Consider the following 27,601-nt stretch of genomic DNA (forward strand, 5'->3'; position numbering starts at 1 on the left):
CTATTTTTTTTAAACCTCTTATAATGTTGGTTTTGTAGCATGAACTGGGAAGTTGATATTTTTTGACTGATATTATTATTGTCTGTTTGTTTCGTATCTGCAAAGTAACTAAAATTAGCTGCCAGTTCCACTTTCATAATGGACAAACAGTACCAGAGCCATATATTTAAAGAGTAGGTCCAACTTTTAGAAGGTTGAATATTGTTTTAAATTCTAGACATTCAGTGACATTGCATTGTTTAAATATTCTCCATGTAATGTTAATGGGGGAGATAATATGTCTGTTATAGAATGTTGTAGTGTCATGTTAATGGGGGAGATAATATGTCTGTTATAGAATGTTGTAGTGTCATGTTAATGGGGGAGATAATATGTCTGTTATAGAATGTTGTAGTGTCATGTTAATGGAGAAGATAATATGTCTGTTATAGAATGTTGTAGTGTCATGTTAATGGGGGAGATAATATGTCTGTTATAGAATGTTGTAGTGTCATGTTAATGGGGGAGATAATATGTCTGTTATAGAATGTTGTAGTGTCATGTTAATGGGGAGATAATATGTCTGTTATAGAATGTTGTAGTGTCATGTTAATGGGGGAGATAATATGTCTGTTATAGAATGTTGTAGTGTCATGTTAATGGGGGAGATAATATGTCTGTTATAGAATGTTGTAGTGTCATGTTAATGGGGGAGATAATATGTCTGTTATAGAATGTTGTAGTGTCATGTTAATGGGGGAGATAACATGTCTGTTATAGAATGTTGTAGTGTCATGTTAATGGGGGAGATAATATGTCTGTTATAGAATGTTGTAGTGTCATGTTAATGGGGAAGATAATATGTCTGTTATAGAATGTTGTAGTGTCATGTTAATGGGGGAGATAATGTCTGTTATAGAATGTTGTAGTGTCATGTTAATGGGGGAGATAATGTCTGTTATAGAATGTTGTAGTGTCATGTTAATGGGGGAGATAACATGTCTGTTATAGAATGTTGTAGTGTCATGTTAATGGGGGAGATAATATGTCTGTTATAGAATGTTGTAGTGTCATGTTAATGGGGGAGATAACATGTCTGTTATAGAATGTTGTAGTGTCATGTTAATGGGGGAGATAATATGTCTGTTATAGAATGTTGTAGTGTCATGTTAATGGGGGAGATAATATGTCTGTTATAGAATGTTGTAGTGTCATGTTAATGGAGGAGATAACATGTCTGTTATAGAATGTTGTAGTGTCATGTTAATGGGGAGATAATATGTCTGTTATAGAATGTTGTAGTGTCATGTTAATGGGGAGATAATATGTCTGTTATAGAATGTTGTAGTGTCATGTTAATGGGGAGATAATATGTCTGTTATAGAATGTTGTAGTGTCATGTTAATGGGGGAGATAATATGTCTGTTATAGAATGTTGTAGTGTCATGTTAATGGGGAGATAATATGTCTGTTATAGAATGTTGTAGTGTCATGTTAATGGGGGAGATAATATGTCTGTTATAGAATGTTGTAGTGTCATGTTAATGGAGGAGATAACATGTCTGTTATAGAATGTTGTAGTGTCATGTTAATGGGGGAGATAATATGTCTGTTATAGAATGTTGTAGTGTCATGTTAACGTGGAAATAACATGTCTGTTATAGAATGTTGTAGTGTCATGTTAAAATGCATCATGATGCAGAAACCTCAATGTCCCAGATTCCTAAATATATTGCTCCGGATAGGGTTCCTGTCTGCAGTGAGAGAAGAACTCCTCAGACCAGACTAAAATATAATGTTGTCACATGAACAATCCATAGCCTAAGAGCCTAATAGTGGACCCAGTCCTCCTCCCTTCCTCTGCAACAGTGTGGTCTGGCCCAGTCCTCCTCCCTTCCTCTGCAACAGTGTGGTCTGGCCCAGTCCTCCTCCCTTCCTCTGCAACAGTGTGGTCTGGCCCAGTCCTCCTCCCTTCCTCTGCAACAGTGTGGTCTGGCCCAGTCCTCCTCCCTTCCTCTGCAACAGTGTGGTCTGGCCCAGTCCTCCTCCCTTCCTCTGCAACAGTGTGGTCTGGCCCAGTCCTCCCCCCTCCTCTACAACAGTGTGGGCTAGCTGGCCCAGTCCTCCTCTCCAACAGTGTGGGCTGGCTGGCCCAGTCCTCCTCCCTTCCTCTACAACAGTGTGGGCTGGCTGGCCCAGTCCTCCCCCCCCCCTCCTCTACAACATTGTGGGCTGGCTGGCCCAGTCCTCCCCCCCTCCTCTACAACAGTGTGGGCTGGCTGGCCCAGTCCTCCCCCCTCCTCTACAACAGTGTGGGCTGGCTGGCCCAGTCCTCCCCCCCTCCTCTACAACATTGTGGGCTGGCTGGCCCAGTCCTCCCCCCCTCCTCTACAACAGTGTGGGCTGGGTGTATTTCTAGGACTCCAGGAAAGGATTCTGTTGGTGTTTTTAAGAGAGGATCCAAAGTTAGGCTGGTAGCAGTACGGAGACTGGGTTAGGACCAGAACCCAGGCTGGAACAGGTTAGGGCCAGAACACAGACTGGACCAGGTTAGGAGCAGAACCCAGGCCAATAGCGCAAGAGGGACCAGGTTAGGACCAAAACCCAAGCTGGTAGCGCTAGATGGACCGAGTTAGGATCAGAACCCAGGTTGGACCAGAGGAGGACCAGAACCCAGACTGGACCAGGTTAGGGCCAGAACACAGGCCAATAGCGCAAGAGGGACCAGGTTAGGACCAAAACCCAAGCTGGTAGCGCTAGATGGACCGAGTTAGGATCAGAACCCAGGTTGGACCAGAGGAGGACCAGAACCCAGACTGGACCAGGTTAGGGCCAGAACACAGGCCAACAGCGCTAGAGGGACCAGGTTAGGACCAAAACCCAAGCTGGTAGCGCTAGATGGACCGAGTTAGGATCAGAACCCAGGTTGGACTAGAGGAGGACCAGAACCCAGACTGGACCAGGTTAGGAAAAGAACCCAGGCCGGTAGCGGTACGGGGAACATTTGGGAAACTGGGACTCGGGTTTGCAGAGTGGGAGGGTTGGGTCCAGACACTGTTCTTCATCCTGTTGGTCCAGCAGACTGTCCCCCCTCCGCCGCGGGGAGGTTGAGCAAGCGTAAGGGGGCTCCATGGGGGTGGCTAGTACCTCCATGTCTCTGGGCTCCATGTGATGGGTTAGCAGTGGGTGTCCCCTCCTTGGTGAGGGCGTCGGGGCCTCCAGACTGTGTCCCCTCCTTGGGGATGGTGTTGGGGGCTCCAAGGGGGTAGGAAGAACTGTCATGTCCCTACCAAACTCCACCGTGGGAGGAGTGTCTGTGCTGGTGGTGTGGGCTGGGGACTCTCCATTCCCCTGCCCCCCTCCTCTGCCCCGTCCAGGTGACTGGCCCAGGAAGACGTCACAGCGCACCCGTGGCGAGGGACGTGGTCTAACCAGGAAGTCCAGGGTTTTGGGTCGTTCAGGAGGGCAGCGGCGGCGCGGTGTAGGGGGAAACACCAGATTTGGATCTGGCAACCGGGGAACCTGGGATACGTTGTCACTTAGACCCCTGAGACCTCCATCTGTTTGAAAATAGAGAAAAAAGAAAAACAGTTGTCGAACATCTAGGGATATTAAGACAGGATGAATCAGGCCATATAGCTAGAGCAGATCAACAACAAACCGTCTGTAGGGGAACAGTAAAGATACCTGAAGGCTCCAGAGCTGCTCTGACAGGTAAAGGAAAAGGGTGGATATAGTTTGGAGGAGGGCAGCGTGTCTCGATGGCTCCGTCGGAGGGAGTACGGTGTAGACAACGTGAGGAGGACGGAGCGGAGGGAAGATGGGTCGGGGTCAGGGACTGCCGAGGGTGACGCTTGAAGCTCTCCAGGTGTGTGTTGACCAAGGGGTTGAGTGAGGCATGCTGGGGCTGTGGGTGAACAGAGGTGTGGGGCTGGACAGCAGGCTGAACAGAAGGCTGAACAGGGGCCTGGGGAGAGGCAGTGCGGTAGACCAACAGTTCCTCACTATCAGATCGTAACAGAGACCGCGTAGAATTACAGTCCGACACAGACGACAGTGACAGCAGTGTGAGAGAGGACGGAAACAGTCCGCCTCCAACCCGCTCCGTCACCGGGGCAACCGAGTGCTTCAGGGGGCTCTCCTTGTCCCCTCCCCGCCTGAAGAGCTTGCGTGTGGGGGGACTGGTGCTCCGTCTCTGGCCCCCTGTCCCTGTACGGTGGAAGAAGCCCTCCCAGCGAGGTGGCTTGCTGCTTTCCCCAGCCCCCTCAGTCCCAGACCCAGAACCAGTCCCAGGCTGGGCCAGAGTCATCATATTGAAGCCCAGTCCTACTGCAGCCAGCAAGGCCCCACACCCCAGTAGCACCAGCTCTGACCTCCCCCGCCCGGCAGGACTCTTCCTACTGGGGGGTGTGTCCGGGGCCTGGGTGCTACGGTAACTAGGGTAGTACTCCCCGCCTCCTCCTGCGTTACCATCGACAACGGGCCCCTCCTTGTGGAAGGGGATGCAGAGGTAGGATTGGCTGGGGGATGCGTTGGCCCCTGGGTCAGTGGTGTAACAGCAGTCTTCATTCTCTACAGGGAGGAGAGGGTTTCACCACATTACATTATTGTTGCTAAGGTACATGTTCCTTACCTAGCTCTGTTACATGCTGACCACAATGCTTTCGTCGCGTGTTAGAGCGTTGCAAAAGAATATATGTACACATACGGCATGGTAGCCTAGTGGTTAGAGTGTAGAGGAGGTAGGGTGGCCTAGTGGTTAGAGTGTAGAGGTGGTAAGGTAGCCTAGTGGTTAGAGTGTAGGGGAGGTAGGGTAGCCTAGTGGTTAGAGTGTAGAGGAGGTAGGGTGGCCTAGTGGTTAGAGTGTAGAGGAGGTAGGGTAGCCTAGTGGTTAGAGTGTAGAGGAGGTAGGGTAGCCTAGTGGTTAGAGTGTAGAGGTGGCAGGGTAGCCTAGTGGTTAGAGTGTAGAGGAGGCAGGGTAGCCTAGTGGTTAGAGTGTAGAGGAGGCAGGGTAGCCTAGTGGTTAGAGTGTAGAGGAGGCAGGGTAGCCTAGTGGTTAGAGTGTAGAGGTGGTAAGGTAGCCTAGTGGTTAGAGTGTAGGGGTGGTAGGTAGCCTAGTGGTTAGAGTGTAGGGCAGGCAGGTAGCCTAGTGGTTAGAGTGTAGAGGCGGCAGGGTAGCCTAGTGGTTAGAGTGTAGAGGAGGCAGGTAGCCTAGTGGTTAGAGTGTAGAGGAGGCAGGTAGCCTAGTGGTTAGAGTGTAGAGGAGGCAGGGTAGCCTAGTGGTTAGAGTGTAGGGACGGCAGGGTAGCCTAGTGGTTAGAGTGTAGAGGCCGCAGGGTAGCCTAGTGGTTAGAGTGTAGAGGAGGTAGGGTAGCCTAGTGGTTAGAGTGTAGAGGAGGTAGGTAGCCTAGTGGTTAGAGTGTAGAGGTGGTAGGGTAGCCTAGTGGTTAGAGCGTAGAGGTGGCAGGGTAGCCTAGTGGTTAGAGTGTAGAGGTGGTAGGGTAGCCTAGTGGTTAGAGTGTAGAGGAGGCAGGGTAGTCTAGTGGTTAGAGTGTAGAGGAGGCAGGGTAGACTAGTGGTTAGAGTGTAGAGGTGGTAGGGTAGCCTAGTGGTTAGAGTGTAGGGGCGGCAGGGTAGCCTCGTGGTTAGAGTGTAGAGGAGGCAGGGTAGCCTAGTGGTTAGAGTGTAGAGGCGGTAGGGTAGCCTAGTGGTTAGAGTGTAGAGGCGGTAGGGTAGCCTAGTGGTTAGAGTGTAGAGGTCGCAGGGTAGCCTAGTGGTTAGAATATAGAGGAGGCAGGGTAGCCTAGTGGTTAGAGTGTAGAGGAAGCAGGGTAGCCTAGTGGTTAGAGTGTAGAGGAGGCATGGTAGCCTAGTGGTTAGAGTGTAGAGGCCGCAGGGTAGCCTAGTGGTTAGAGTGTAGAGGGGGCAGGGTAGCCTAGTGGTTAGAGTGTAGAGGCCGCAGGGTAGCCTAGTGGTTAGAGTGTAGAGGAGGCAGGGTAGCCTAGTGGTTAGAGTATAGAGGCCGCAGGGTAGCCTAGTGGTTAGAGTATAGAGGAGGCAGGGTAGCCTAGTGGTTAGAGTGTAGAGGAGGCAGGGTAGCCTAGTGGTTAGAGTATAGAGGCCGCAGGGTAGCCTAGTGGTTAGAGTATAGAGGAGGTAGGGTAGGCTAGTGGTTAGAGTGTAGAGGAGGCAGGTAGCCTAGTGGTTAGAGTGTAGAGGCCGCAGGGTAGCCTAGTGGTTAGAGTATAGAGGAGGCAGGGTAGCCTAGTGGTTAGAGTGTAGAGGAGGCAGGGTAGCCTAGTGGTTAGAGTATAGAGGAGGCAGGGTAACCTAGTGGTTAGAGTGTAGAGGAGGCAGGTAGCCTAGTGGTTAGAGTGTAGAGGCCGCAGGGTAGCCTAGTGGTTAGAGTATAGAGGAGGCAGGGTAGCCTAGTGGTTAGAGTGTAGAGGAGGCATGGTAGCCTAGTGGTTAGAGTGTAGAGGCGGCAGGGTAGCCTAGTGGTTAGAGTGTAGAGACCGCAGGGTAGCCTAGTGGTTAGAGTGTAGAGACCGCAGGGTAGCCTAGTGGTTAGAGTGTAGAGGTCTCAGGGTAGCCTAGTGGTTAGAGTGTTGGACTAGTAACCGAAAGGTTGCAAGTTCGAATCCCCGAGCTGACAAGGTACAAGTCGTTCTGCCCCTGAACAGGCAGTTAACCCACTGTTCCTAGGCCGTCATTGAAAATAAGAATTTGTTCTTAACTGACTTGCCTGGTTAAATAAAGGTAAAATAAATAAATAAAACATGTTATTCAATCACTGCTCGCGAGAGCGTCAACGAGCGTCTGCGTAGCCAGGCGCTAATATAGAACTTGGTTCAATTTGTGACGCTTGATGTCCCGCCTCTCCCATCTCCTCATTGGTTTTTAGGAGCATATACCCACGTGGCTGATTGGAAGATGAGGTCCATACTCCAGTCCAGTTGGTGGTGGTAAAGCACCTTAAAGTTGGTTGCCAACTGCCATATAAAGTGCAGAGAAGAAGAAGCCTGAAGGAGGAGAGATGACTAGAAACAAACTCGGTTTGCCCATTTCTCTGTGGATTAATTGTCAGAGTAGAGGTGCCTTTCAGGTAAAATAACAACCCAATATTTATCCCAGGACAAATTAACTAGCAACAACAAGCTCGCTAGCTAAATTGCCATAAATGTTTAATGCTTTTCGACCTGCCCCCAAATTAATATAGTTGGTTCAGAGTTCGTTTTGATATTTCAAATCTCCGTATCGCGTCTGGTGTGGATGGACAGAATCAACATGCTTGCAGTCTGGTCAGCATGTTAGGCTATCAGTATCAATCTTATTTCAGTCCTTACCCATCTCTGATAGTGCTATTTCAGTGCTTACCCATCTCTGATAGTACTATTTCAGTCCTTACCCATCTCTGATAGTGCTATTTCAGTCCTTACCCATCTCTGATAATGTTATTTCAGTCCTTACCCATCTCTGATAATGTTATTTCAGTCCTTACCCATCTCTGATAATGTTATTTAAGTCCTTACCCATCTCTGATAATGCTATTTAAGTCCTTACCCATCTCTGATAATGTTATTTCAGTCCTTACCCATCTCTGATAATGTTATTTCAGTCCTTACCCATCTCTGATAATGTTATTTCAGTCCTTACCCATCTCTGATAACGTTATTTCAGTCCTTACCCATCTCAGTGAGGCTGGGTACCCCTGGTATGGCAGGGCTGTGTCTCGGTGACCTGCGGAGATTTGGGGCGCTGCAGGACCTCTGTCTGTTCCCCTCCTGAGGGACCTTGATGCTGGTAGGGGCAGGAGATAAAGAGCTATAGAGAACCACTAAATAGTGGCATGTTAAGGTCTGTTGTAGTCTGGTCGTTGCATGCAAGACAGCACAAACATGTATGCGATCAGGTTAGATACCCTGGTCCTTCCCCACCCTCCCTCACTCTGCCCCGCCCTGGTCCTGCCCTACCCTCCCTCACCTTGCCCAATACCCGACCCTTCCTCCCTCACCCTGCCTCACCCCTCCTCTCACCTCTCATCATCACTGTGTTCTCTGTGTGAGCCCCTGATACGGCCTTTCTTCCTGGAGCCTCTCTTCTCTTCCTCCTCATCCAACCGGCCCCAACCTTTACACCCCTCACCTCCAGGAGTCACTGGAAAACAAGACTCCATTTTAGAAGTTCACAAGTTCACAAAAAATCAAAAACATGGAATGAGTTTTTTTGTCATGAGAGCTGTGGTTAGTAAGATGTTTTCGTTACACACGGTATATAAACATTACATAACAATACATAATGGTAACATAATGGTAACATAATGGTAACATAATGGTAACATAATGGTAATATAATGGTAACGGTTCCAAATAATACCCATCTCTGATGACGATCTTGAGACTGATTCCCTGACCTGTCAATGTTTTTAATTTGCTGTTTTATACTCTTGCGAATTCAACGGTTTTTACTAGATTACTTGTAGTTTTGCCTGTAATTTTTGTAATGACTTGGTGCTGCCTATCCTGGCCAGGACGCTTTTGAAAAATATATTTTAAATCTCAATGAGCCCTTCCTGGTTAAATAAAAGGTTTAAATAAAAAATAAATAAAAATACAGAACATGTACTGAACTGTAAATATGGTCAATAGTCAACCCAAACCTCCGAGGATATACAGTATCAGCTGATTGTAAGTCACTCACTCTTCTGTTAAAAAAATATTAATTTAAAGGTCAAAGGTAATGTAAACAGTATACAGTGTTTACGTTGTATGGCTCTGAGGCGTGGTAGTAACGGGGCCTGGGGACTGGTGGGAGGGCTGGAGAGACTACCCAGTAAACTCCTGCATCGATCATGGTAATGTAAATAGTATACAGTGTTTACGTTGTATGGCTCTGAGGCGTGGTAGTAACGGGGCCTGGGGACTGGTGGGAGGGCTGGAGAGACTACGCAGTAAACTCCTGCATCGATCATGGTAATGTAAATAGTATACAGTGTTTACGTTGTATGGCTCTGAGGCGTGGTAGTAACGGGGCCTGGGGACTGGTGGGAGGGCTGGAGAGACTACCCAGTAAACTCCTGCATCGATCATGGTAATGTAAATAGTATACAGTGTTTACGTTGTATGGCTCTGAGGCGTGGTAGTAACGGGGCCTGGGGACTGGTGGGAGGGCTGGAGAGACTACGCAGTAAACTCCTGCATCGATCATGGTAATGTAAATAGTATACAGTGTTTACGTTGTATGGCTCTGAGGCGTGGTAGTAACGGGGCCTGGGGACTGGTGGGAGGGCTGGAGAGACTACCCAGTAAACTCCTGCATCGATCATGAGAGGGAGAGGCCTGTACGGTGATCTTGTGTTGAAAATCTGGAGAAAGAAGAGCACAAACATATCAAACGATGTCCATATAAATAAAACAATTCATGTAAATCGCTGGCTTCATACAGGCTACATACAGGCTACATACAGGCTACATACAGCCTTCATACAGGCTACATACAGCCTTCATACAGGCTACATACAGGCTACATACAGGCTACATACAGCCTTCATACAGGCTACATACAGCCTTCATACAGGCTACATACAGGCTACATACAGGCTACATACAGCCTTCATACAGGCTACATACAGGCTTCATACAGGCTACATACAGGCAACATACAGGCTACATACAGGCTTCATACAGGCTACATACAGCCTTCATACAGCCTTCATACAGCCTTCATACAGGCTACATACAGCCTTCATACAGGCTACATACAGCCTTCATACAGCCTTCATACAGGCTACATACAGGCTACATACAGGCTACATACAGCCTTCATACAGGCTACATACAGCCTTCATACAGGCTACATACAGGCTACATACAGGCTACATACAGCCTTCATACAGGCTACATACAGCCTTCATACAGGCTACATACAGGCTACATACAGGCTACATACAGGCTACATACAGGCTACATACAGGCTTCATACAGGCTACATACAGGCTTCATACAGGCTACATACAGGCTTCATACAGCCTTCATACAGCCTTCATACAGGCTACATATGGCGAATAACACTAACGCCTGTTACAGCTGGCTAAGAGGCTAACTCAACTCTGTAGTGGTGGGGCGTGAGGAAGCAGGTTCAACTGTAAACCTGACCCCGTCCTTTATAAATCAAAATATTACAAGTGGCGGTCTTTCACGTTATTTTAGCACAGAGGAGCACTGTTCTTTTGTTATGGAAACCCAGAGGAGTCATACCTAACCGCCCAGGGGCTTTCCATAGCCCCCCAGTGCACTCTGTCCATGGTGCTGACACAGCGCAGCAGAGGTACTGATTTTGCACCTACCTGTCACTCAATCATTTGAACTTTTTTGCTATTTTCTATATCGGGACATATACAGTGGGGCAGGTCGCAATTGTAAGAGGACAGAGGAGCCTCTTAAAGAAGAAGTTATAGGTCTGTGAGAGCCAGAAATCTTGCTTGTTTGTAGGTGACCAAATACTTATTTTGCACCATAATTTGCAAACAAATTCATTAAAAATCCTATGTGATTTTCTGAATAAATATAAATATATAACTAAATAAGTATAAATATATAACTAAATAAATATAAATATATACTAAATAAATATAAATATATACTAAATAAATATAAATATATAACTAAATAAATATATAACTAAATAAATATAAATATATACTAACTAAATATAAATATAAAACTAAATAAATATAAATATAAAACTAAATAAATATAAATATAAAACTAAATAAATATAAATATATACTAAATAAATATAAATATATAACTAAATAAATATAAATATATAACAAATAAATATAAATATATAACTAAATAAATATATAACTAAATAAATATAAATATATACTAAATAAATATAAATATATAACTAAATAAATATATAACTAAATAAATATATACTAAATAAATATAAATATAAAACTAAATAAATACAAATCTATACTAAATAAATATAAATATATAACTAAATACATATAAATATATAACTATATAAATATATAACTAAATAAATATAAATATATAACTAAATAAATATAAATATATACTAAATAAATATAAATATATACTAAATAAATATAAATATATAACTAAATAAATATAAATATATAACTAAATAAATATAAATATATAACTAAATAAATATAAATATAACTAAATTAATATATAACTAAATAAATATAAATATATACTAAATTAATATAAATATATAACCAAATAAATATAAATATATACTAAATAAATATATAAGTAAATAAATATAAATATATAACTAAATAAATATATAACTAAATAAATATATAACTAAAACTGTAGGAGTTAAGCCACTCTTTGCCATGGCAACATGCATTCACACATAGAAACAGAAACAAACATTCAGACACAGATGCACTCAAACGCACACAAACAGTCAACTCTTCAATGGACAGTAGCGCAGCGCCATTGTGGATCCTATCCCTGCATGTGAGACCCACAGACATCAGATTGCTGGCCCTGTCCTACTGATGAAAATTACCTACCTGAAGGCAGACTGATCCTGTTCCCGTCCTTCAGTTTGAGCCGTGAGCGTCTGAACTTGCCCTGCCTGCTCTCCACGCGGGGTTTCTCCTGATACAGCTGGTGGATGATAACGTTCAGCTCTCTCTCCAGGATGTGGATCTCCCTCTCCGCCAGCTCCTGCTCCCTTCTCCTAAGCTCCTCCTCTTGGCTCTTCTGCTGCAGCGCAGCACGACTCAGCTCCTCCTCCCACGACCTCAGCTCCTGGAGACAAGGTTAGAGGTCAGGGGAGATTTAACACTTGTGGTCAGATTTTTGTTTTTCGGTGGGGGTGGGGGGAGATTATAGATTACACTACAGCATATCACACTCCATAGCCTGGTTCAACAACCATTAAAGTTGGCAAGACAGCACAAACAAATCTCATGGGCCCCTTTGAAAGCTGACTGAGAATCCCGCTACCTTCTCCTTGACCCTGAGCTGGTCGAACATCTCCTGAATCTCCAACTTCCAGTCGTCCTGCAGGGAGTGGAAGGACTCGACTGGCATCTCGAAGAAGCCCGATTCCTCTATAGTTGTCAGCTGGTCCAGGATACTGGTGAAGAGAGGTCGTAGGTGGGGGTCTGGACTCCAGCAGTCTGGAGGAGAGAAGAAGAAGGACTTAATAAAGGTTGCGTGTTTAGATGTACCACAGATAGAAAAATTAGACAGATATTTCACTGGATGTGATAAAATGTGAACTGGATGTGAAGCTTCTTATTGGCTGTTTCCACTCACTACCAAATATGGTGGTCAGAGGAAGCCCAATGGGAGAAAGTAAACTGACATTCTGATTTTTTTTTGTAAAAACAATTCACCTTTATTTAACCAGGTAGGCAATTTGAGAACAAGTTCTCATTTACAATTGCGACAGGGCCAAGAAAAAGCAAAGCAGTTCGATGGATACAACAACAGAGTTACACATGGAGTAAAACAAACATACAGTCAACAATACAGTAGAAAAATAAGTCTATAAACAGCATGTGCAAATGTGAGCAAATGAGGTGAGATAAGGGAGGTAAAGGCAAAAAAAGACCATGGTGGCAAAGTTAATACAATATAGCAAGTAAAACACTGGAATGGTAGATTTGCAGTGGAAGATTGTGCAAAGTAGAGATAGAAATAATGGGGTGCAAAGGAGCAAAATAAATAAATACAGTAGGGGGAGAGGTAGTTGTTTGGGCTAAATTATAGATGGGCTATGTACAGGTGCAGTAATCTGTGAGCTGCTCTGACAGCTGGTACTTAAAGCTAGTGAGGGAGATAAGTGTTTCCAGTTTCAGAGATTTTTGTAGTTCGTTCCAGTCATTGGCAGCAGAGAACTGGAAGGAGAGGCGGCCAAAGGAAGAATTGGTTTTGGGGGAGACCAGAAAGATATACCTGCTGGAACGCGTGCTATGGTGACCAGAGAGCTGAGATAAGGGGGACTCTACCTAACAGGGTCTTGTAGATGACATGGAGCCAGTGGGTTTGGCGACGAGTATGAAGCGAGGGCCAGCCAACGAGAGCGTACAGGTCGCAGTGGTGGGTAGTATATGGGGCTTTGGTGACAAAACGGATGACACTGATAGACTGCATCCAGTTTATTGAGTGGAGTGTCGGAGGCTATTTTGTAAATGACATCGCCGAAGTCGAGGATTGGTAGGATGGTCAGTTTTACAAGGGTATGTTTGGCAGCATGAGTAAAGGATGCTTTGTTGGGAAATAGGAAGCCAATTCTATATTTAACTTTGGATTGGAGATGTTTGATGTGGGCCTGGAAGGAGAGTTTACAGTCCAACCAGACACCTAGGTATTTGTACTTGTCCACATATTCTAAGTCGGAACCGTCCAGAGTAGTGATGTTGGACGGGCGGGCAGGTGCAGGCAGCGATCGGTTGAAGAGCATGCATTTAGTTTTACTTGTATTTAAGAGCAGTTGGAGGCCACGGAAGGAGAGTTGTATGGCCTTGAAGCTCGTCTGGAGGGTAATTAACACAGTGTCCAAAGAAGGGCCAGAAGTATACAGAATGGTGTCGTCTGCGTAGAGGTGGATAATAGAATCACCAGCAGCAAGAGCGACATCATTGATGTATACAGAGAAGAGAGTCGGTCCAAGAATTGAACCCTGTGGCACCCCCATAGAGACTGCCAGAGGCCCGGACAACAGACCCTCCGATTTGACACACTGAACTCTATTAGAGAAGTAGTTGGTGAACCAGGCAAGGCAGTCATTTGAGAAACCAAGGCTATCTAGTCTGCCGATGAGGATGTTGTGATTGACAGAGTCGAAAGCCTTGGCCATGTCAATGAATACGACTGCACAGTATTGTTTCTTATCGATGGCGGTTAAGATATCGTTTAGGACCTTGAGCGTGGCTGAGGTGCACCCATGACCAGCTCTGAAACCAGATTGCATAGCGGAGAAGGTTTGGTGGGATTTGAAATGGTCGGTAATCTGTTTGTTGACTTGGCTTTCAAAGACCTTAGAAAGGCAGGGTAGGATAGATATAGGTCTGTAGCAGTTTGGGTCAAGAGTGTCCCCCCCCCTTTGAAGAGGGGGATGATCGCAGCTGCTTTCCAATCTGAGACGACACGAAAGAGAGGTTGAACAGGCTAGTAATAGGGGTGGCAACAATTTCGGCAGATAATTTTAGAAAGGGTCCAGATTGTCTAGCCCAGCTGATTTGTAGGGGTCCAGATTTTGCAGCTCTTTCAGAACATTAGCTGACTGGATTTGTGAGAAGGAGAAATGGGAAGGCTCGGACGAGTTGCTGTGGGGGGTGCAGTGCTGTTGATCGGGGTAGGGGTAGCCAGGTGGAAAGCATGGCCAGCCGCAGAAATGCTTATTGAAACTCTCAATTATAGTGGATTTATCAGTGGTGACAGTGTTTCCTATCTTCAGAGCAGTGGGCAGCTGAGAGGAGGTGTTCTTATTCTCCATGGACTTTACAGTGTCCCAGAACCTTTTTCAGTTTGTGTTGCAGATAGCAAATTTCTGCTTGAAAAAGCTAGCCTTGGCTTTTCTAACTGCCTGTGTATATTGGTTTCTAACTTCCCTGAAAAGTTGCGTATGACAGGGGCTGTTCGATGCTAATGCAGAATGCCACAGGATGTTTTTGTGTTGGTTAAGGGCAGTCCGGTCTGGAGAGAACCAAGAGCTATATATGTTCCTGGTTCTAAATTTCTTGAATGGGGCATGCTTATTTAAGATTGTGAGGAAGGCATTAAAAAAAATAACCAGGCATCCTCTACTGACGGGATGAGATAGAACAATGAGACAGATATTTCACTGGATGTGATAAATGTGAAGCTTCCTGTTGGCCGTTTCCACTCACTACCAAATATGGTGGTGAGAGGAAGCCCAGTGGCCCGGCAGTGGGAGAAGGAGATGGATTTTGGCCGACATTCTGCTACTGTTCTCATTGATGAAACATTTGATCTCAATACAGTTTTCGGTTTCCAAAACAATATTTTACAAACAGAGTGTACTAAGTTTTATAGATTTTACCCTTTGCCAAAGTTGCGTTGTTCAGATGGAGTGGAAGGGCGAATTAAATTACTGCACAAGCGCATTTCAAAGAGTAGGCGTTCCTTAATGGAAATATGCAAATAGATGCTAGAACGCGCCAATAGGCTCCTGCTAGTTCGTGCTTGGCTCTACCCACCTTCTTGCTTGTTCTGCCCCAGTATGATTAATTTGTTTCCATTGGAAACGACATGCTGTGATCTATCTTGGGTTAGTTATAAAACATCTTTGATGTAATGTTTTGTTAGTATCTCTCTCTCTCTATATATACACTACCGGTCAAAAGTTTCTATCTATCTATCTATCTATATCTATATCTATATCTATATCTATATCTATATATATATATATGACGGCACTCCATGGATCTACAGAGGACCTCAATGAAAATAAGTTATAATTTATTTTTTTGCACAAATATCAATCTATCCTATTATGGATCATGATGGAGATGGATATATCTATTTATATACATATTCTTATAATCGAATAATCTGTATTATTAAGGTAACGATGTGTACGTTCTGTCAACCAACAGGTGGCTGTTGGCCTCATTGAAGAATACCTAACAGAACGCAGCTCACCTTCCATAAGACGGGCGAAGGGCTCTGGACAGGAGGCTGTTGGCCTCACTGAAGAATAGCTAACAGAAAGCAGCTCATCTTACCTTCCATAAGACGGGCGAAGGGCTCTGGGCAGGTGGAAGGGATGGGCAACGCCAGCTTATTCATGGCTACTCCATACGCCACCGCGAGACAATCGATGCCCCTGAATGGGACTTCTCCCGTCAGCAGCTCCCACAGAAGAACCCCGTAGCTACAGGGTCGGGAGGAAGAGATCAGGAAAGAGATGGAAGACGTTATGGAAACAGAAAACTGGGATTTCTGGGAATTTTGGGAAAGGTACCGGAATTTTGAAACCTTTTGCTTCATAGGCTTATATTTCTCTTTCTAACCCTAACCCTTTCTGTCTTTCTTTTGTCAGAATCAGCAGGAAACAGAATGGCAGAATTCAGAATAGACAGCAGAGACAATAGACAGCAGAGACAATAGACAGCATACAGAATAGACAGCATACAGAATAGACAGCATACAGAATAGACAGCAGAGAATAGACAGCAGAGACAATAGACAGCAGAGACAATGGACAGCAGAGAGAATAGACAGCAGAGACAATACAGCAGAGACAATACAGCAGAGACAATACAGCAGAGACAAGACAGCAGAGACAAGACAGCAGAGACAAGACAGCAGAGACAAGACAGCAGAGACAAGACAGCAGAGACAAGACAGCAGAGACAAGACAGCAGAGACAAGACAGCAGAGACAATAGACAGCAGAGACAATAGACAGCAGAGACAATAGACAGCAGAGACAATAGACAGCAGAAAGCTGATGGACAGAGAGAGAGAATTAACAAATTCCTTAATAATCACAATATCTTGAGCAAAAGCCTGATTTGATTTATACCAAAACATTGTACAACTGATCATATTTACACCCGAGAGACCCTGATAGATAAACCTGTCCACCAAAATAATACCAAAATGGACTGTTCTACAAAGTTATTGAAAGTGGTGTAGGGGGTAAAACGCATCATTAAATCACTGTCTACTGGCAATACATTGCAGCATTAAAATTGGCACGTAAATAACAGAATTCTTTAACCAGGGGCGGGGCCTTCGCCAGGGTTGCAATCTGAGCCCTGCACTCTTCAATATTTACATCAACGAATTGGCCGACAATTCTAGAACAATCCTCAGCCCGAAGTGTTAGTGTCCACAATTCAGAGCTTAAGTAAATTATCCAGATTTCAGGGAATTAGACCAAAGTTCTCAAATGGATTAAATTTAGATTTTTTGTTGTTGTCACTGCACACAATTATTATTATTATTTCTATTTTTTACAAATGAATTACACATTAAAAGCCTAAATAAGTTCAGGAATAAACATTTGCTTAACTTGTCATGTTACAAGTTGTATAGATTCACTCTGTGTGCAATAATAGTGTTCAACATGATTTATGAATGACTACCTCATCTCTGTACACCACACATACAGATAATTGTAAGGTCTCTCAGTCGAGCAGTGAATTTCAAACAGAGATTCAACCACAAAGACCAGGGAGGTTTTCTAATGCCTCGCAAAGGACACCTATTGGTTGATGGGTAAAAAATAAATAAAAGCAGAATAGCCCTTTGAGCATGGTGAAGTTATGAATTACACTTTGCATGGTGTATCAATACACCCAGTCACTACAAAGATACAGGTGTCCTTCCTGACTCAGTTGCCGGAGAGGAAAGAAACCGCTCAGGGATTTCAACATGAGGACAATGGTGACTTTAAAACAGTTACAGAGTTTAATGGCTGTGATAGGAGACAACTGAGGATGGATCAACAACATTGTAGTTACTCCACAAGATTCTCCTACATGTCCAGAGGAAACTACAAACAATGCACGCAGAGCAGAATTTGGCCAATATCCACTAATAATACAAACGTAAGTTTTAGAAACATCTAAAATACAGTGACCCCCTCTCATATCAATACCAAGCCCTGCAATGCCAAGAGCTGAGCAAAGAAAAGAGTCCCCTCATCCAGCTGGTCTTGAGGCTGAGTTCACAAACCAGTTCTACTAACACACTGAAGCCTCAGTCCCCTCATCCAGCTGGTCCTGGGGCTGAGTTCACAAACCCATTCTACTAACACACTGAAGCCTCAGTCCCCTCATCCAGCTGGTCCTGAAGCTGAGTTCACTAACCTGTTCTACTAACACACTGAAGCCTCAGTCCCCTCATCCAGCTGGTCCTGAAGTTGAGTTCACTAACCTGTTCTACTAACACGCTGAAGCCTCAGTCCCCTCATCCAGCTGGTCCTGAGTTCACTAACCTGTTCTACTAACACACTGAAGCCTCAGTCCCCTCATCCAGCTGGTCCTGAAGCTGAGTTCACTAACCTGTTCTACTAACACGCTGAAGCCTCAGTCCCCTCATCCAGCTGGTCCTGAGTTCACTAACCTGTTCTACTAACACACTGAAGCCTCAGTCCCCTCATCCAGCTGGTCCTGAAGCTGAGTTCACTAACCTGTTCTACTAACACGCTGAAGCCTCAGTCCCCTCATCCAGCTGGTCCTGAGTTCACTAACCTGTTCTACTAACACACTGAAGCCTCAGTCCCCTCATCCAGCTGGTCCTGAAGCTGAGTTCACTAACCTGTTCTACTAACACACTGAAGCCTCAGTCCCCTCATCCAGCTGGTCCTGAAGCTGAGTTCACTAACCTGTTCTACTAACACACTGAAGCCTCAGTCCCCTCATCCAGCTGGTCCTGAAGCTGAGTTCACTAACCTGTTCTACTAACACACTGAAGCCTCAGGACCAGAACATCCAATCAATCAGAATAAAACAAATTACAACACAGTCAAAACAAAACTACATTACCTATTGGGGAAACACAAGTACAAACACAAAGCAAAATGCAGTGCTATCTGGCCCTAAATCGAAAGTACACCGTGGCTAAATATTTGACCATGGTTACTGATCAAAAGTACAAACTCAGTGAGCACAGCCTTGCCATTGAGAAGGGTAGACACATGAAAACATAACTTCCTGTAGAGGAAAGGCTGTTCAACCACTGCACCATAGCAGAACCTGGCTCCCTGTAGAGGAAAGGCTGTGCAACCACTGCACCACAGCAGAACCTGAGACGGAGCTGCATTATTAAAAAGTATCAAACGATGAGTGTCATTTCCCCAAAATTTGACAACCTTATTAAAGGTTTCAAAGACCTCTCTGATGAGGATAGGCTACTCGTCCGGTTGGGGGAGGACGCAGAGAGCTGTGGGTTGGCAGAGCACTACATTGAAGACCTCTCTGATGAGGATAGGCTACTCGTCCGGTTGGGGGAGGACGCAGAGAGCTGTGGGTTGGCAGAGCACTACATTGCTGCCTGCCATAAGATGACAGACAGTGTCTGACAGACCAACGAACGTGCCCATTTACTATTCATTATTATTGTTACTGATTACCCTGTTGACAATCTTTATTATTCTTATTATAATTGAGTTAATATTGTAAAAATTAACAATATTGGGGGTGGGAGGGGAGGCATTATGGCACCACAGAGAGACAGGGACAGGGCCCTCCCTGTCCACAGCCTCCAACTACCTCCACACCTCCAGCCAGGCAGGTATTTCATACTAAAACCAGGGCTGGACTCAAGCCACCTGGCATCTTCAATGAGAAGTCATGAGAGTCTGCTGCAACATAGAAAGCCCTGCTTCTGCTGCATATCGAAAATTACCTTTCCAATGCCGCATAGCTGACGAAGCTCAACGGAATTAAATCCTGTCCTTATCAGAGCTGATGTGGCTAGGTTATTCTAGGATTTCAGACGAGGGTAAGACGTTGAAAACAATTACAGTGTTGGTTCCTTATTTAGGTGCAGTCATCATACTACTACTGCAATGCTTTACCAGATCCAGAACTGAGTAAATGACTCAATGCTTTACCAGATCCAGAACTGAGTAAATGACTCAATGCTTTACCAGATCCAGAACTGAGTAAATGACTCAATACTTTACTAGATCCAGAACTGAGTAAATGACTCAATGCTTTACTAGATCCAGAACTGAGTAAATGACTCAATACTTTACTAGATCCAGAACTGAGTAAATGACTCAATACTTTACTAGATCCAGAACTGAGTAAATGACTCAATGCTTTACCAGATCCAGAACTGAGTAAATGACTCAATGCTTTACCAGATCCAGAACTGAGTAAATGACTCAATGCTTTACCAGATCCAGAACTGAGTAAATGACTCAATACTTTACTAGATCCAGAACTGAGTAAATGACTCAATGCTTTACTAGATCCAGAACTGAGTAAATGACTCAATACTTTACTAGATCCAGAACTGAGTAAATGACTCAATGCTTTACTAGATCCAGAACTGAGTAAATGACTCCTCCAGCCCTCTAGATCTAAGTGAGATAGACAGTTTCCTGCCTCATCAACTTCCTATCCCGGCCCATGCGCCCCGCCCACCTCCAGACGTCGCTGCCTTTAGAGAAGGTGGAGGAGCGGATGACCTCGGGCGCCATCCAGGCGTAGGTGCCGGCGGCTGACATCTTGGTGGTACGGTGCCACTCCCTCGCCAGGCCGAAGTCTGTGATCTTCAGGGTCTTGTTGGTCAGATCCTCCATCTCGACCTTCTCCAGGATCAGGACTGGTCCAAAGGTCGCATGTGAGATCCAGGAGAGGGCGGGTGTTGGTGAGGGAGGGAGTGACGAGGAGGGTTTTGGTTGGAGCGGGTGGGGGGATAACGGTAACAGGGGTGTGTTGTAAGGTAGGAGGGGTTTGAATGTAAAGGGATACAGGCCATTTTGGGGTTTTGGTGGCGGGATGGCAGGCAGTGATTCAAATATAAATGATTAAAAGTTGTTTTCCAAAATAAAGATGAGAACAAAAGGGAAAACAAGGAGAGGCCACGATGAAAGGAGAGAGAGAAGCAAGCAGGAAGAGAAAGAACAAAAGAGAAAAGTGAATGAGATGGTTAAAGTATAAAATGAAAGAAAGCAGGGAAGAAGCACAGGCCTGGATTAATGTTACGATTTTACTTGGGCCTTGTGAGTCTGTGTCACACACACACACACACACACACACACACACACACACACACACACACACACACACACACACACACACACACACACACACACACACACACACACACACACACATATATGCATACACCAACACACATATGCACATGCACACAAGCATATACACACAGACATGCACACACAAGAGGAGACTGGTGGGAGGAGCAATAGGAGGGATAATTGTAAGGACTGGAATGGAATCTTTGGAATGGATTCAAAAAGTTTCCACAAGTCCCCATATACACCACCCAGTCCCCATATACACCACCCAGTCCCCATATACACCACCCAGTCCCCATATACACCACCCAGTCCCCATATACACCACCCAGTCCCCATATACACCACCCAGTCCCCATACACCACCCAGTCCTCATATACACCACCCAGTCCTCATATACACCACCCAGTCTCCATATACACCACCCAGTCCTCATATACACCACCCAGTCCTCAAATACACCACCCAGTCCTCATATACACCACCCAGTCCTCATATACACCACCCAGTCCCCATATACACCACCCAGTCCCCATATACACCACCCAGTCCCCATATACACCACCCAGTCCCTATATACACCACCCAGTCCCTATATACACCACCCAGTCCTCATATACACCACCCAGTCCTCATATACACCACCCAGTCCCCATATACACCACCCAGTCCTCATATACACCACCCAGTCCCCATATACACCACCCAGTCCCCATATACACCACCCAGTCCCCATGTACACCAACCAGTCCTCATGTACACCACCCAGTCCCCATGTACACCACCCAGTCCCCATATACACCACCCAGTCCCCATATACACCACCCAGTCCCCATATACACCACCCAGTCCCCATATACACCACCCAGTCCCCATATACACCACCCAGTCCCCATATACACCACCCAGTCCCCAAAAATGCCACCAGTCTCCATTTACACCTCCAGTCTCCATACACACCACCCAGTATCCACATACACCACCCAGTATCCACATACACCACCCACTCTTCATAAACAGTGGGAGAACTTGCTATGATGAAAATTACAGGCCTCATCTTTTTAAGTGGGAGAACTTGCACAATTGGTGGCTGAATAAATACTTTTTTGCCCCACTGTATGTATAGTCACTTTAACCATATCTATGAGTACATACTACCTTCAATCAGCCTGACTAACCGGTGTCTGCCAGTGCTCACCAGGTAAACAACAACCTAATAGTGTGAGGATGCCCCCTGGACCTGGGCTTACATTAACAGGTTGTATCTGGGATGGACCGGTCACTTTACTGATACGATGATGCTATTGGCCTTGTCACCTCAAAACAGTCAATCACAGCCAAGGGAACGGGGCTAACCACAAGCCAACGGGAGAGGAGAAACTGCCTGTGTTGACTGGAAGTAGCCAATAGGAAGCCATGGACTGAGCATGGGACAAAGCCTGTCTAATAGGCTTGGTGTTAAGGGATCCTGCAGGGCTAACACACACACACACTGTCTACAACTCTCATTGTTGTATTGATATCAATGCTCATCTAACTGGGTATTATTGGGGATCTCCTAACGTTTTCCTACCACTTAGAAAATACTTGGCTGACGAGTGTGAGGTGTCATGTGATCTCAGCTCTGTGTTGGGGCCCTATTCTGTGTGGAGAGATCTCAGCTCTGTGTTGGGGCCCCATTCTGCATGGAGAGATATCAGCTCTGTGTTGGGGCCCCATTCTGTATGGAGAGATATCAGCTCTGTGTTGGGGCCCCATTCTGTATGGAGAGATATCAGCTCTGTGTTGGGGCCCCATTCTGTATGGAGAGATATCAGCTCTGTGTTGGGGCCCCATTCTGCATGGAGAGATATCAGCTCTGTGTTGGGGCCCCATTCTGTATGGAGAGATCTCAGCTCTGTGTTGGGGCCCCATTCTGTATGGAGAGATTTGTGTGAGGTGTCATGTGCAACCTCATAGCAGTGGGAAGAAGTGATGCTGGAGGTGCTGGTTGTGAGATGGTAAAACTGCAGAAAGCGATCTCAGCTCTGTGTTGGGGCCCCATTCTGTATGGAGAGATCTCAGCTCTGTGTTGGGGCCCCATTCTGTATGGAGAGATTTGTGTGAGGTGTCATGTGCAACCTCATAGCAGTGGGAAGAAGTGATGCTGGAGGTGCTGGTTGTGAGATGGTAAAACTGCAGAAAGCGATCTCAGTTCTGTGTTGGGCCCCATTCTGTATGGAGAGATCTCAGCTCTGTGTTGGGGCCCCATTCTGTATGGAGAGATTTGTGTGAGGTGTCATGTGCAACCTCATAGCAGTGGGAAGAAGTGATGCTGGAGGTGCTGGTTGTGAGATGGTAAAACTGCAGAAAGCGATCTCAGTTCTGTGTTGGGCCCCATTCTGTATGGAGAGATCTCAGCTCTGTGTTGGGGCCCCATTCTGTATGGAGAGATTTGTGTGAGGTGTCATGTGCAACCTCATAGCAGTGGGAAGAAGTGATGCTGGAGGTGCTGGTTGTGAGATGGTAAAACTGCAGAAAGCGATCTCAGTTCTGTGTTGGGCCCCATTCTGTATGGAGAGATCTCAGCTCTGTGTTGGGGCCCCATTCTGTATGGAGAGATTTGTGTGAGGTGTCATGTGCAACCTCATAGCAGTGGGAAGAAGTGATGCTGGAGGTGCTGGTTGTGAGATGGTAAAACTGCAGAAAGCGATCTCAGTTCTGTGTTGGGGCCCCATTCTGTATGGAGAGATTTCAGTTCTGTGTTGGGGCCCCATTCTGTATGGAGAGATCTCAGCTCTGTGTTGGGGCCCTATTCTGTGTGGAGAGATCTCAGCTCTGTGTTGGGGCCCCATTCTGCATGGAGAGATCTCAGCTCTGTGTTGGGGCCCCATTCTGTATGGAGAGATATCAGCTCTGTGTTGGGGCCCCATTCTGTATGGAGAGATCTCAGCTCTGTTTTGTAAGTGGTGTGCTCATGATATGCTCTCATCTATTCAGTTGTGGGAGTTTGGAGTCAGACACATGAATTTGGTGTTCTGCAATTTCACCGGATGTTGTAGAGGTGGGTCGCTAGCGGAACGCCTATCCCTAAAAATTAAGTAGCGCCCTCTAATTCTCTCTCTTCTCTCGGAGGACCTGAGCCCTAGGACCATGCCTCAGAACTACCTGGCCTGAGTCCACCTGGTTGTGCTGCTGCTCCAGTTTCAACTGTTCTGCCTGCGGCTATGGAACCCTGACCTGTTCACCGGACGTGCTACCTGTCTCAGACCAGCTGTTTTCAACCCTCTCTCTCTCTACCGCACCTGCTGTCTCTAACTCTGAATGATCGGCTATGAAAAGCCAACTGCCATTTACTCCTGAGGTGCTGACCCTCTACAACTACTGTGATTATTATTATTTGACCCTGCTCGTCATATATGAATGTTTGAACATCTCGTACTGTTATAATCTCTCCCCGGCACAGCCAGAAGAGGACTGGTCACCCCTCATAGCCTGGTTCCTCTCTACCCGGCACAGTCAGAAGAGGACTGGCCACCCCTCATAGCCTGGTTCCTCTCTAGGTTTATAATCTCCACCCGGCACAGCCAGAAGAGGACTGGCCACCCCTCATAGCCTGGTTCCTCTCTACCCGGCACAGCCAGAAGAGGACTGGTCATCCCTCATAGCCTGGTTCCTCTCTACCCGGCACAGCCAGAAGAGGACTGGCCACCCCTCATAGCCTGGTTCCTCTCTACCCGGCACAGCCAGAAGAGGACTGGCCACCCCTCATAGCCTGGTTCCTCTCTACCCGGCACAGCCAGAAGAGGACTGGCCACCCCTCATAGCCTGGTTCCTCTCTACCCGGCACAGCCAGAAGAGGACTGGCCACCCCTCATAGCCTGGTTCCTCTCTACCCGGCACAGCCAGAAGAGGACTGGCCACCCCTCATAGCCTGGTTCCTCTCTACCCGGCACAGCCAGAAGAGGACTGGTCACCCCTCATAGCCTGGTTCCTCTCTAGGTTTATAATCTCCACCTGGCACAGCCAGAAGAGGACTGGTCACCCCTCATAGCCTGGTTCCTCTCTACCCGGCACAGCCAGAAGAGGACTTGTCACCCCTCATAGCCTGGTTCCTCTCTCCCCGGCACAGCCAGAAGAGGACTGGTCACCCCTCATAGCCTGGTTCCTCTCTACCCGGCACAGTCAGAAGAGGACTGGCCACCCCTCATAGCCTGGTTCCTCTCTAGGTTTATAATCTCCACCCGGCACAGCCAGAAGAGGACTGGCCACCCCTCATAGCCTGGTTCCTCTCTACCCGGCACAGCCAGAAGAGGACTGGTCATCCCTCATAGCCTGGTTCCTCTCTACCCGGCACAGCCAGAAGAGGACTGGCCACCCCTCATAGCCTGGTTCCTCTCTACCCGGCACAGCCAGAAGAGGACTGGCCACCCCTCATAGCCTGGTTCCTCTCTACCCGGCACAGCCAGAAGAGGACTGGCCACCCCTCATAGCCTGGTTCCTCTCTACCCGGCACAGCCAGAAGAGGACTGGCCACCCCTCATAGCCTGGTTCCTCTCTACCCGGCACAGCCAGAAGAGGACTGGCCACCCCTCATAGCCTGGTTCCTCTCTACCCGGCACAGCCAGAAGAGGACTGGTCACCCCTCATAGCCTGGTTCCTCTCTAGGTTTATAATCTCCACCTGGCACAGCCAGAAGAGGACTGGTCACCCCTCATAGCCTGGTTCCTCTCTACCCGGCACAGCCAGAAGAGGACTTGTCACCCCTCATAGCCTGGTTCCTCTCTCCCCGGCACAGCCAGAAGAGGACTGGTCACCCCTCATAGCCTGGTTCCTCTCTACCCGGCACAGTCAGAAGAGGACTGGCCACCCCTCATAGCCTGGTTCCTCTCTAGGTTTATAATCTCCACCCGGCACAGCCAGAAGAGGACTGGCCACCCCTCATAGCCTGGTTCCTCTCTACCCGGCACAGCCAGAAGAGGACTGGTCATCCCTCATAGCCTGGTTCCTCTCTACCCGGCACAGCCAGAAGAGGACTGGCCACCCCTCATAGCCTGGTTCCTCTCTACCCGGCACAGCCAGAAGAGGACTGGCCACCCCTCATAGCCTGGTTCCTCTCTACCCGGCACAGCCAGAAGAGGACTGGCCACCCCTCATAGCCTGGTTCCTCTCTACCCGGCACAGCCAGAAGAGGACTGGCCACCCCTCATAGCCTGGTTCCTCTCTACCCGGCACAGCCAGAAGAGGACTGGCCACCCCTCATAGCCTGGTTCCTCTCTAGGTTTATAATCTCCAACTGGCACAGCCAGAAGAGGACTGGTCACCCCTCATAGCCTGGTTCCTCTCTACCCGGCACAGCCAGAAGAGGACTTGTCACCCCTCATAGCCTGGTTCCTCTCTACCCGGCACAGCCAGAAGAGGACTGGCCACCCCTCATAGCCTGGTTCCTCTCTACCCGGCACAGCCAGAAGAGGACTGGTCACCCCTCATAGCCTGGTTCCTCTCCACCCGGCACAGCCAGAAGAGGACTGGCCACCCCTCATAGCCTGGTTCCTCTCTACCCGGCACAGCCAGAAGAGGACTGGCCACCCCTCATAGCCTGGTTCCTCTCTACCCGGCACAGTCAGAAGAGGACTGGCCACCCCTCATAGCCTGGTTCCTCTCTACCCGGCACAGCCAGAAGAGGACTGGCCACCCCTCATAGCCTGGTTCCTCTCTACCCGGCACAGCCAGAAGAGGACTGGCCACCCCTCATAGCCTGGTTCCTCTCTACCCGGCACAGCCAGAAGAGGACTGGCCACCCCTCTTAGCCTGGTTCCTCTCTACCCGGCACAGCCAGAAGAGGACAGGTCACCCCTCATAGCCTGGTTCCTCTCTACCCGGCACAGCCAGAAGAGGACTGGTCAACCCTCATAGCCTGGTTCCTCTCTACCCGGCACAGCCAGAAGAGGACTGGCCACCCCTCATAGCCTGGTTCCTCTCTACCCGGCACAGCCAGAAGAGGACTGGCCACCCCTCATAGCCTGGTTCTTCTCTAGGTTTATAATCTCCACCTGGCACAGCCAGAAGAGGACTGGTCACCCCTCATAGCCTGGTTCCTCTCCACCCGGCACAGCCAGAAGAGGACTGGTCACCCCTCATAGCCTGGTTCCTCTCTAGGTTTATAATCTCCACCTGGCACAGCCAGAAGAGGACTGGCCACCCCTCATAGCCTGGTTCCTCTCTACCCGGCACAGCCAGAAGAGGACTGGTCACCCCTCATAGCCTGGTTCCTCTCTACCCGGCACAGACAGAAGAGGACTGGTCACCCCTCATAGCCTGGTTCCTCTCTAGGTTTATAATCTCCACCTAGCACAGCCAGAAGAGGACTGGTCACCCCTCATAGCCTGGTTCCTCTCTACCCGGCACAGCCAGAAGAGGACTGGTCACCCCTCATAGCCTGGTTCCTCTCCACCCGGCACAGCCAGAAGAGGACTGGTCACCCCTCATAGCCTGGTTCCTCTCTACCCGGCACAGCCAGAAGAGGACTGGCCACCCCTCATAGCCTGGTTCCTCTCTACCCGGCACAGTCAGAAGAGGACTGGCCACCCCTCATAGCCTGGTTCCTCTCTACCCGGCACAGCCAGAAGAGGACTGGTCACCCCTCATAGCCTGGTTCCTCTCTACCCGGCACAGCCAGAAGAGGACTGGCCACCCCTCATAGCCTGGTTCCTCTCTACCCGGCACAGCCAGAAGAGGACTGGCCACCCCTCATAGCCTGGTTCCTCTCTACCCGGCACAGCCAGAAGAGGACTGGCCACCCCTCATAGCCTGGTTCCTCTCTACCCGGCACAGCCAGAAGAGGACTGGCCACCCCTCATAGCCTGGTTCCTCTCTACCCGGCACAGCCAGAAGA

The 27,601-nt window shown here is 47.4% G+C and overlaps 1 protein-coding gene across 1 annotated transcript in view; it reads right to left on the reverse strand.

Moving 5' to 3' along the window:
- Positions 1-2,370: 2,370 nt before the first annotated feature.
- map3k9 (mitogen-activated protein kinase kinase kinase 9) overlaps positions 2,371-27,601 on the reverse strand; it is a 30,432-nt gene continuing 5,201 nt past the window's right edge. The window contains exons 3-12 of the mRNA XM_046309650.1: positions 20,110-20,290; positions 15,731-15,879; positions 11,979-12,154; positions 11,540-11,780; positions 9,215-9,343; positions 8,743-8,901; positions 8,016-8,136; positions 7,667-7,779; positions 3,667-4,551; positions 2,371-3,539 (exon numbers count right to left, since the gene is read on the reverse strand). Of these exons, the coding sequence (XP_046165606.1) occupies positions 2,944-3,539; positions 3,667-4,551; positions 7,667-7,779; positions 8,016-8,136; positions 8,743-8,901; positions 9,215-9,343; positions 11,540-11,780; positions 11,979-12,154; positions 15,731-15,879; positions 20,110-20,290 (2,750 nt within the window). The 3' untranslated portion in view covers positions 2,371-2,943. The remainder of the gene's footprint in view (positions 3,540-3,666; positions 4,552-7,666; positions 7,780-8,015; positions 8,137-8,742; positions 8,902-9,214; positions 9,344-11,539; positions 11,781-11,978; positions 12,155-15,730; positions 15,880-20,109; positions 20,291-27,601) is intronic.

The sequence above is a fragment of the Oncorhynchus gorbuscha genome, linkage group LG17 (genome assembly GCF_021184085.1).
Source record: "Oncorhynchus gorbuscha isolate QuinsamMale2020 ecotype Even-year linkage group LG17, OgorEven_v1.0, whole genome shotgun sequence".
NCBI lineage: Eukaryota > Metazoa > Chordata > Actinopteri > Salmoniformes > Salmonidae > Oncorhynchus > Oncorhynchus gorbuscha.